Source organism: Pseudorca crassidens, chromosome 4 (genome assembly GCF_039906515.1).
Source record: "Pseudorca crassidens isolate mPseCra1 chromosome 4, mPseCra1.hap1, whole genome shotgun sequence".
Lineage (NCBI taxonomy): Eukaryota > Metazoa > Chordata > Mammalia > Artiodactyla > Delphinidae > Pseudorca > Pseudorca crassidens.
The window spans coordinates 18241938-18252025 of NC_090299.1; the positions used below are offsets into that span (position 1 = coordinate 18241938).

Sequence of the window (10088 nt, forward strand, 5' to 3'; positions counted from 1 at the left end):
AAAGGAGACAGTTTAAAAAATTAAATCAATCTTCTGGAAATGAACCCTCTGAGTTTGATTCCAATATTAACTTTAGGGTAAAAACATTAGTTTTTAACTCCCTTTCACTTTAAAAACCACTGTTTTTTATTTTTCTTAGTCATAACTGGAATGTTCATTCTATGGTTTGGATTTTGAAAACCATATAATAATTATAACAGACTATCATTTAAGGATTCACCTTAGGCCTTCACAAAAAGAAGCATATCTGTTTTTTCACATTCCATTTTTCTGCTGAGTGACATTTTATAAACTGTTGACGGGAAACTACTCAATTACAGCAATCCTGCATTGGTTTTATTCACAATTAAATTATCTAAATAAAACTTCTTGGAATGAAAAGAATGGCACTCAGAAAATATGCTGGAAAGGAACTATTTAACAAAAATATTCATTCTGTCAAGCTGTAGTGGCTGAGGAAGAGGGACAAAATTGTGGAATAAAAAAGGAAAGGTTAACCCCTCTATTTGGTATTTTTCACTGGGCAGTATCAAATAAATGGCAGTGGAATTTATAAGAAATTTCAGCTTTGCGGATGCTTTCAAAGCCATGGCACTTTAAAATGATCATCAGTATTAAAAAGCATAGGACTCATAAGCATTCATGAAGACACACCCTAATATTTTTTCCTTCTAGGTTTAAACCATCACAATGGAGGCAGTTTTGAATCAAAGTATTTACGCTTTGCACCTGACAAGCATGTTAGACGTCTGAACCTCTAACCTATTGCTACTTCCAAATACAGGCCTGAGACTACCGTCTTAATATTGTCATTTTAATGTATTCCCCGTATAGCCTGAAGTTAAAACTCCACAGCATACCTCATTTCTCATAAAAGTTATAAATTTCTTTCAGTAAAAGCTACAGCTTCTTAGTCTGGTTAGTATAGCTACAGACAGCTCTTATACCAATTCCTAATTATACGAAGGGTCTAAATAACAGAAAAAAGTTATACACAGTTATTTTGAGGGAGTCTGTCTATACACTTCATTAAGGAGCGAAACGTCAATGAAATATTCAATATTAAGGAATCGGTGATATCATCACATAACTTGAGTACAAGAGGAAATAAATTCACATTTTGAAATACTGTAGATTATGAAATGGCCTCCAAAACACAAATACTCATTAAAAAAAAAGTTTCTGCTTTCAGAGCGCAAATACTTGATTATATCAAACGTCACAATGCCAACTAATAGGTTAGTGGCTTGATGGAAAAGCATTAAAACAAGTTTCTACCACTTATGTCTTGTCAGACTAAACCAAAATCAAAGCCTATTTACAAAGAGTAAGTACTCCAAAACTAGTAGCCAAATCATGTAAAGAGACAACCAAAACAAAAACGCTGGGTAAGAGTTTTGACAGCCTAAATCCTGGGCTCATATTATGTCAACATCTTATTCTCAAATGCAGATTATTCTTTGACACATCACTTAGGCATAGGGAGGAGTTCGTGAAACTGAGTCTGAGGGGTCACATGCACAAAATTTTATCAGACCCAAAGATTCTAACCATGTCGTAACTTCAGCAGACTAAAAACTAAAAATATTTACTTTCTTTATATAAAGTTTCAGGGCCCTCAGATTCCTTATTCCACAAAACATGTCAAAATGTTATTTGATCAGGTCACATTAGAGACTTATGAAACGAAATGAAAAGGTAGGGACTGGAATGTTTTTAAAACATCTCTTTGATAATGTTAACTATTCCCTTGGTGCACTCTTAACTTTTAGAATGTTTTATTAAAGTGACAGTGCCAGAGACTCCAAGCATGCCTGCAGAACTAAGTCCTTTAAGTTTTGTGGATGAAAACGAATTTTTGACTAATCCAAGAGAATTAAGATAAACATTTTTTAAAACTTACAAATACGTCCCATTGCAAGAAACTATGACATACACAAAACCCCTTGCTTACAAAATAACCAAAAGTGGCAGGAATTGTTAACACTAATTACAAAGTTTTTTCACTCTGTAAAGTGATTTACTCAGGCATTTGTTGAAACACAATTTGGATTACAAAATCTTGATTAATGCATTTTCCAGGAAACATCTAGTTCAAAATTTGAGCTCACTTGCATCTAGATTTGGTATGTTAAGGGAAAGAAAGAAAAGGGGTATGCATGACGAAAGAGTCGAAGCAAATGACAAAAATCACCACAACAGTACAGGCTAATAAATGAAGAAATCAAGAGACAGGTTCATTAATTAATATATTTTCTGCATTATAGTTAACATATGTACTTTCTTGGTGTCACCTTATTTTCCGTTATGTATTGATATTTTGTTATATTCAGACATGAGTACATTTCAACATTTTGCAATAAATATCATAAAATAATAGATTCGCATAATAAATATTCTTTACAATAAAAAAGTTTAACAGACTTTTGTCTTAAAAATAGTCAGAATTCAACTTTGTGATTTATACATAAAATATACAAAAAGCACCACAATTTGTGGTTAAGGCAATGAAAACAGAAAAGATTAGAACTACTCAGCTGTTAACTAACCAAAGGGTCCAAAAACCATTAAGGAGCCAAGATCACTTTAGGCAGCATAGTTCTGTGACACGTATAGATCGATCAGCTATAAATATCAACTTCAGTCATCCAAGTGCCCTCAGTGACGAGAGTAATTTGGTGAAAAGTGTGGGGGTACGGAAGGGAGCCGAGTCCTTCACAAATATGAAAGCTTTGAATGAGGATGAACAAGATACAACTAATATATCTCCAATGTGAAGATTTATATCGTAAAGCGAATCTAAAATTACACGGGAAAAAAACCCAGAAAACAAAACTGGCATCTCTAGGATAAGATAATGCCAGAACTGAGGGGAGAGAACGTTGAGGGGCAAGAAGGAGAAGGCAGTGGTTAAAGGAGAATTTTAATGTTATAACAGCAACATATCCCCCTTGCCACTTAAGGGTCCAATGCTATGAAGAGCGCCCTAATTGGAGACAGATTTAATACATAGCTTATTTAAGCAATTAAATGGTTGCCTCTTTAAAAAACCAATTTCCCTGCTCCCAGAGTACCCAATCAAAAACAGCTCTAAATCACTGTAGTCTGGGTGTGTGTGTGGGTATGTTCACGTGCACAACTTTGGAAAGTTGCTTGCAGAACAAAACGGCTACACAAAAGCCCACTGGCTCTCAATATCCTCTCGAGCGGATGGCAGAGGCTCTTGTCATAAGGGGGAGCCAGGTGCAGTTTCACAGTTCACTGTTACTGAAGATCAACCGTTAGAGTAAAATCCATGAGTCAAACCTTGGGAAGAGGGGGAGAGAATGTGGGAAACAGGGAAAAACTGCAAAGAAAATAAAACCAGTATCTAACAGGATCTTTTCATAACAGCCACAGCTTGAAAGCTAGAAGTTCAGGAGGCCCAACCCACCTCCAAAAATCATGATGGTTTACCCTGACCCCGGGAGGGGCAGCCCTCCAGCTTACAATAGACCGTGTTGGAGTTCTTACATCTGCACCCTGGGCGATGGATCCAGTCATAACACCCCCTGCACAGCTTCAGGCATCCCTTAGCAGGAGGGTAACAGAGTAAGCAAGGTAAAAACAGAGACATGGCTCCCATACACAGGTACCTAGAGCAGCACTGTGACTGTGAACAGGAGCAAGGATTATCCGAGTAAGAATCCCCTTCATCGTCATTGGAGCAGTGGTAGAAGATGCCCTTGACCAAGCACATGCAGGTTCCATATTCCACCATGCTCTCAGCAGAGCAAAGGCACTGCCGGTTACAGGCCAAACAGGATGGCAGGGTCCTGGGAGCTGTGCATTCTCCGCACTTGCACTTCCCACACTGTTCACAAATGAACTTGTGCTGTGTCAGGTCCTCTTTCAGGGAACCCTTTAAGTCATCCACAATCAGTTGCTTGGGCTGGGTCCGGATTGCCCTTTCAGACCTGTGACCAGAGACTGGTCTGGTTGGCGGTGACCTTCCTAACAGCCCCTGCTCAGAAGAGGCGCTGCTGTTGCTCCCAGAACTGGCTGCACTTCCAGTGCTGGTTGATCTGCTCAATATGGGGCCTCTGGTATTATTTGAGAGTCCCGCATGTCCCAGGTGGCTGGTAGGTCTATGCTCATAGTTATTATTCACATTAATTGGTATGATTTCATGAGTCCTTTCATGCTTTTCTTGTCTTGGTGCTGTTCGAAGAGCAGGTCTTTTCACCACTGATGGCCCTTCTGTGTACTCATTGCTGCCTCTGATGGCCTTGATCTGGTCTAAGGACAAAATAGCGGCAGGCTGAATCTCTCTCTCATAGTCTAACCTCTGACGGTTATCCAAAGCAGGCTGCTGGATCACAACTATTGAACTGCCACTGCCATGTTGATTTTGGGGATCCATGTGTAGTGATCTTGAATTCCGGCAATCAGTGGAAACCTGGCATGCATCTGAAATCCTAAAAGGAAATCAAAGATGAAAAAAAACAGGGAAAAAATAAACGAGGAGAAGCGTTGGGGGGAGGGGGGATGCGAGAGATCCCGTCAAGTCACAAATTGCCTAAACCACCTGGTAATGATCTCCCTCATCAGTGGATTACAATGATGTTGGGGTCCTGGCCAGAGTCCAATTCTGAGAGAGGCTGAGGACCACATCAGAGAAGAAGAATGTAAGCAAGAGACCCCATGCCATAAGAATTAGAAGTTTTTTCAAGTTTTAAAAAGCAGAATCAAGAAGTAATGTCTTCCTGTTTGTGAATCTAACACACAATTAAAATGGAGTATGCCCTCATGGGGAATATTGAGTATAAGCACTAATAAACAGCTCTCATCTAAAGAGAGCTCAGTATCAGTTCATGGGTGTTTTCCACAAAGGAAAATAGCCACTCTTTAAAAAAAATTAAGAATGGCTTTGGCACTGTTGCCTTCTGTTATTTGTTTGCTGTTACAAGCATTAGATTAATGGTGAGGAAATTAGTCAAGGTATACTTCATGCATTTAAAAAAAAAATCAAAGAGATTCCAAACTAAAATGGAATCTCAAAATAAGAGGTCATTTTTCAGGAGAAACCAGAATTTTAAAGCTAGCTCATTATTAATGTACAAGATGCAAATGTAGACAAATACAACAGCTCTTGGTGTTTTATAGCCTCTAAAGCACACACACGAAACTTAATGTACAGTTCAGTGAACGTTAAGAGTATTCACATTTGAAATCATGAAAGAATTGTTTTTTTAAGTTTAAATAAGGGCTCACTCACCTAACGAGATAACTTTCACACACAAGTAAGTGTTAGGCCTTTAGTAGTATAGGGAAATCCTGGCCATTTTAATTATCCGTATTTCCTCTAATTTAAAAATCTGTATTTACATGACAGATTTTGATTTTCAAAGGTACTGCCAACTCTGAATCCATGTGCTTCTTGTAATAAAGTACAGTAATATCCTGATAAAAATAAGCATTTGTTTCCACACCAATAGTTAACAGTTTCTAATTTATAATGTCTTCTTCATAAAACAATCAAACATTAAAACGTTTGTTTTCAGTCAATGGTAGACTAAAACATTTCTCACACAAATTCCTCCCAAAGCCTACAGATTTGATCCAATTCAAGAATGAAAAGAAAAAAATGCCCATTCCCCACTACTACCTTGAGCCAAAACATGTTAGCTTAAGGAATAAAGCGGAAAGAAGTCCATTTCACCTCTTAACTTCACTCAATGTCCCCGGACTAAGTCTTACATGTTAACTTCTTGGCGTTCCCCTCCCTCATTCTCCCAACTCAGATCCTCGAGTTTCTACTTTCTTCTACCTTCTCTGTACAGAAAGAGAAACATTCGCAACCTGCTGGGTTTAGTCCTGGAATCCTTAAGGGCTGTTCAAAAGATTCCATCGTTACTCTGCACAATATCATTCCTCCTCGCAAAGCACTTTTTAACCCAATGCTTTTAAAGCGAAGAGTACCTAAAGGTAGTAAGGCGGATTCCACACGAAAGGAAAAACGGTGGATTTGAAGAGGGCAGATAAAACACCAGGCACTTGAATCTGAGTTTTAAACGCTAGCTGTGGCAAAGTTCACGCTGGCCGGTGGCGGAGACCACCGGATAAAAGGAAAGAGCGAAGAGACTCGGCCGCCTCTGATCTGAAGCAAAGCCCCTCTTCCAGCAGTGACAGTCCTCGATCTAGCCCCAAACACGCTCACACGCTCTCGGCGGACTGTCTTCCCCAAGAAACCCCCGAATCGAAGTCGAATACCTTTTCGGACAATCCCATCACATCCTAAGGATCACCGTGGATTTCCAAAACCTCTTGGCGTATGCCACCAAGGAGGCTCACAAATCGGTGAGAGCCTTCAGAGCGAACGCGGGCGCCAAAAAGCAAGCCCACGTCAGGGAGGGTTATAAATAAATAGCTGTCTACACTTTAAAGGAGAAGCCGGATTCCTAAAGAGCCGGGGCGCAGCGAGCCAGGGGCAGGGGCTGCAGAGCGGCGTCGCCACTTCGCCGGCTACCGCGGTGGAGCTGCGCCCTCTGCAATCCGCGCGGAGACAAGCGGGAAATAAAGAGTTGACGGCGAGGAAGGAAAAGGAAAAAGTTATGAATGAAAACAAGTTTGCTCGCTCGCTCTCTCGCCCGCTCTCGCTCCCTCTCTCGGGCAGGAGGAGGGGAGGAGGCTGAGGTTACCATTACCTCAGGAGGGCGGACTTCCCCACTTTTAAAGTGGCAGTGCCCTCTCCCCTCCCCTCGCCGCTCCACCGCTCTCACTACAAGAATACAGTGGCAGCTCGCTCGGGCGCACGCAGACCCGGGCCAGGGCGTCCCCAGCGATTTGGGGCTTTGCTCAGGCACACGCGGGCGCAAACACGCCGTTCCCGGCCCCAGTCCCAGGGAGCCTCCGACACAGAAAACCCGCCGAACAGCTCCGCGGCCCCCACCCCCGCCCCGCTGACCCCCTCAAAAGCCTCCCTGAAAGCGTCTTTCCCCCGGGGGGGGGGCGGTTCCTCCGAGAGGACACCCCGGGTCATGGCGCCACCGCTGCAGGCGACTGAGGACGCGGGGCCCCGCTCGCCGTCCCGTGCGGAGGCGGAAGGTCGCCCGCCCGGTTCCGGAGCTCCGAGCGCCCCGGCGGGAGGGCCGCGCCGCGGGAGGGGGTCGCCTCCCTCTACCTCCTCTGCCCTTCCTCCCCTCGCGCGGCCCCGGCCCCCGCGCAGCTCCTCCGGGCCCGCACCTGCTGCCCGGCCCGCCCCGCCCGCGCGTCTCCCGCCCCAGCGGCGGGAGAGAGGCCGCCCCACACTCACCTAGGCCGAAGCGGGGGCGGGGGGCCAAGCCGTGCAACCCGGCCCGGGTCCCGGTGCGGGCGGCTGCGTGCACGCCCCGCATCAACCGCGGCGAGGAGAACGGGGAGGCATGGCCCGAGCTGCGGCCGGTCGGCCCGCGGCCTCCACCGTCCCCGCCGGGCAGGAGCGCTCCCCGCGGCCCCCTTCCGACTGCGGGGGACAATCCTCCGGAGACTCCGCGCGGCCGGGCGTAGACTCCTCACAGCTCGCGTGCGCCGCGCAGCTCAGTAACATCCACCTCCGGGGCTCTTCTCCTGCAGCCCCCTCCGAGAGCCAGAAAACAATTCCCTTCGGGAGGGCTTTCCGGGTCTCTCCGGAAAGCAAGCGAGGGAGCGGCGGGGATAAGGGTGCGTGCTCGGACCACAGTTCTTCTCGGGTTCCAGTCGCTCCTCGCGGGAAAGGCGGGAGTGGCGGCCTCCTGACGCGTGAAAATCCACGTCACGGACGTTCGAGGCTCCGCGGCGCCCGGGACGGGGCTCGAACGGGCGTCCGCGGGCGGGTCACGGAGCCGCGCAGGCAAGCTGGAGCACACGCCTGCGAGGCCGAGCCGCCGCTCTCCGCGGATGGCGGGGGTTGGGGGGGGAATTTTTTATTTTATTTTTTACCGGCTTTTTGAGGGGTGGTGGTGAAGGCAGCGAGGTTTGGGGGTTCTCCTCCGGGGAGGAGGCGGGGCGCAGGTCCCCCCGCGCAGGTCCAGGCACTTTCCCGATCCCGCACGCCGGGCAAGTGGGGGCACGGCGTCCCCGGGAACTCCGGTGCTGGCAGTCAGCGTCTCCCGGGCAGCGCTCACTCCCAGCCCTCCGACCCTCCTCTTCCACGGCCGAAATGCCTGCTACAGACGATTAGAGAGAAAAACACGTTAATTTCCCTTTCTTTCCAGGCACTTGGCCGCGCAGCGCGCTCCGCCGCCCGGGAGGAGAGTGGAGCGGAGCGGGCCGCTCGCCAGCCGCCCGCACCCGCTGCCATGTGCTGGCTGTTGCTCTCCCAGTGATTGACAGGCGGGCGCACAGTCGGCGTGTCAGCAGCGAACCAAAGTAACATGCAGTCTTGCACGTTTTTGCCGAAGTGCTTTTGCCCCTTGGAATGCCTAGGAGTTCAAACAACGTTCAAGCGACGCCTCTGCGCATTGGAAATCAATACACAGAGACGGGAAATTCAGGTTTTAGACAATTGCTTCTCGGGATTCGGTCTCCAACAATGCCTAAACAAACACGCATTTGGTCCACACACCCGAGTGCCAGCCCCTCTTCGGCATAAACCACCCAGTTTTTCACACATCCGACCGTTTCAGACTTTAACCTTGTTAAGTAGTTCGCTTACGGGGGGAGGGGGGGAGGGAAAGGGGCCCTGCTTTTTCTTTTGGTGGTAGCATTTATTTTAAGAGCATTAGTTTTAGTAGTGGGAATGCTACTGGTAATTTGAAATGCAACCAGTAATCTTAGATCTAAAGCGGGTTCAAAGAAATAACCAGTTCCTTGCAAAAGCCAACATTTCTCACCTGACCTTTCCTAAAATGTCTGCGGAAAGAAAGGAAACAGTTCTTACCTAACGCAAAGATTGGAAATTGCTTTTCAGGCACATTTACAGCGACTGTAGCTGCTCCTTATCCAGGGCAGGGAGTTCTGTCTGCAGCTATCACTCTGCAAACCACTGAGTGCCTTACAGAGCAGTCCCACTCCGGCTCCGCAGAATTTCAGCTCGTCGCGGGCACCTCCACCTCCACTCCAGGACACGCCTCCAGTGATATCATATGTCAATCATACGGGCGGCCTGAAAACCTGGAGCTGGATTTCCCCAACAGTCGTTTCCTCTTTCGTTCATGAGTTCTCGCTTGGAAATGTTGCCCTATACCCTCCTGTGAAAAACGTCCTCTAAAAATGTGGATTGCCTCTAAAAATCCTGCAAATGCTGTTTGTCATGAAAGAATACCTTTAAATCTAGTCAGCAGTCTTTAGTCATGAATCTCAGTAAAAGGATTGGTGGACTCTATCCTTAAAGTTGAATTAGAAAACAATTTTGAAGAATAAAAGAAGATTAAAAAGTTGTATATCAAGCCATCACTTCTGATCAGTTAGTGAGAGAATGTATATTGATAGAAAAAAGATGATAATATAACATTAGTTCCTATTTAAAGCAAAGTTCAGAATATGTGGAACCTCAAAGTTCAAAAGGTGGCACTCCTTACTGCAAATGTATGTAACAATGTCATTAAGGCACAATCTCCTGCTGTAGATTTTATAATAATTGCTCTATCTTGATTTGTGATATAACTTCCCCAAAATCAAATTTTAAAAATCCCAAACTCCTTCAATTTTGTAATATATTTATAATTTTGAAAAAAAAATATTTTTTAAAATCAGCTAAATGGCAATCAATTAAAATAGAAATAATTTTCCAAGAAGTTGTATAATTCTTAAGCATAAATGATGTGTCACTGAAAAAAAAAAGCATTTTAATCAGTAGGAGACTTGCTTTTGTTTCCTTACAAACTATTGGATTTTAGACATTTATTATCAATCGTGTACTTCTTGCTGCAGTGAGGGTAACTATATGTGAAATTTGAGTTTCCACAGAGACTTTTAAAAGATACCTAAAACCCAAAAACATATAGTAAGTGGAAAGGAAATATTTTCTCCAGGTACTACATATCAGAAATAGCTTAAAGTCTTTGACAAAATAAAGCAAACAAAGCAAAACTCCAGGAAAAAAAAAAATCATATATAAATTTGAGTACGGACATTTTTGGTTCAAAGTA

General features: G+C 44.9%; 1 protein-coding gene across 3 annotated transcripts; it reads right to left on the reverse strand.

Moving 5' to 3' along the window:
• Positions 1–2236: 2236 nt before the first annotated feature.
• On the reverse strand, positions 2237–9049 carry SPRY1 (sprouty RTK signaling antagonist 1). 3 transcript variants are annotated; one of them, XM_067735125.1, is made up of 3 exons: positions 8879–9049; positions 7295–8165; positions 2237–4457 (listed from the first exon to the last, which is right to left on the reverse strand). In XM_067735125.1, exon 3 carries the CDS (start codon positions 4400–4402, stop codon positions 3443–3445), a length of 960 nt encoding a protein of 319 aa, XP_067591226.1. In that variant the 5' UTR covers positions 4403–4457; positions 7295–8165; positions 8879–9049; the 3' UTR covers positions 2237–3442. The 3 variants fall into 3 exon arrangements, with proteins under 3 accessions (XP_067591226.1, XP_067591227.1, XP_067591228.1); XM_067735126.1 differs by lacking the exons at positions 7295–8165; positions 8879–9049 and adding an exon at positions 6253–6909; XM_067735127.1 differs by lacking the exons at positions 7295–8165; positions 8879–9049 and adding an exon at positions 5258–6245.
• Positions 9050–10088: the final 1039 nt, after the last annotated feature.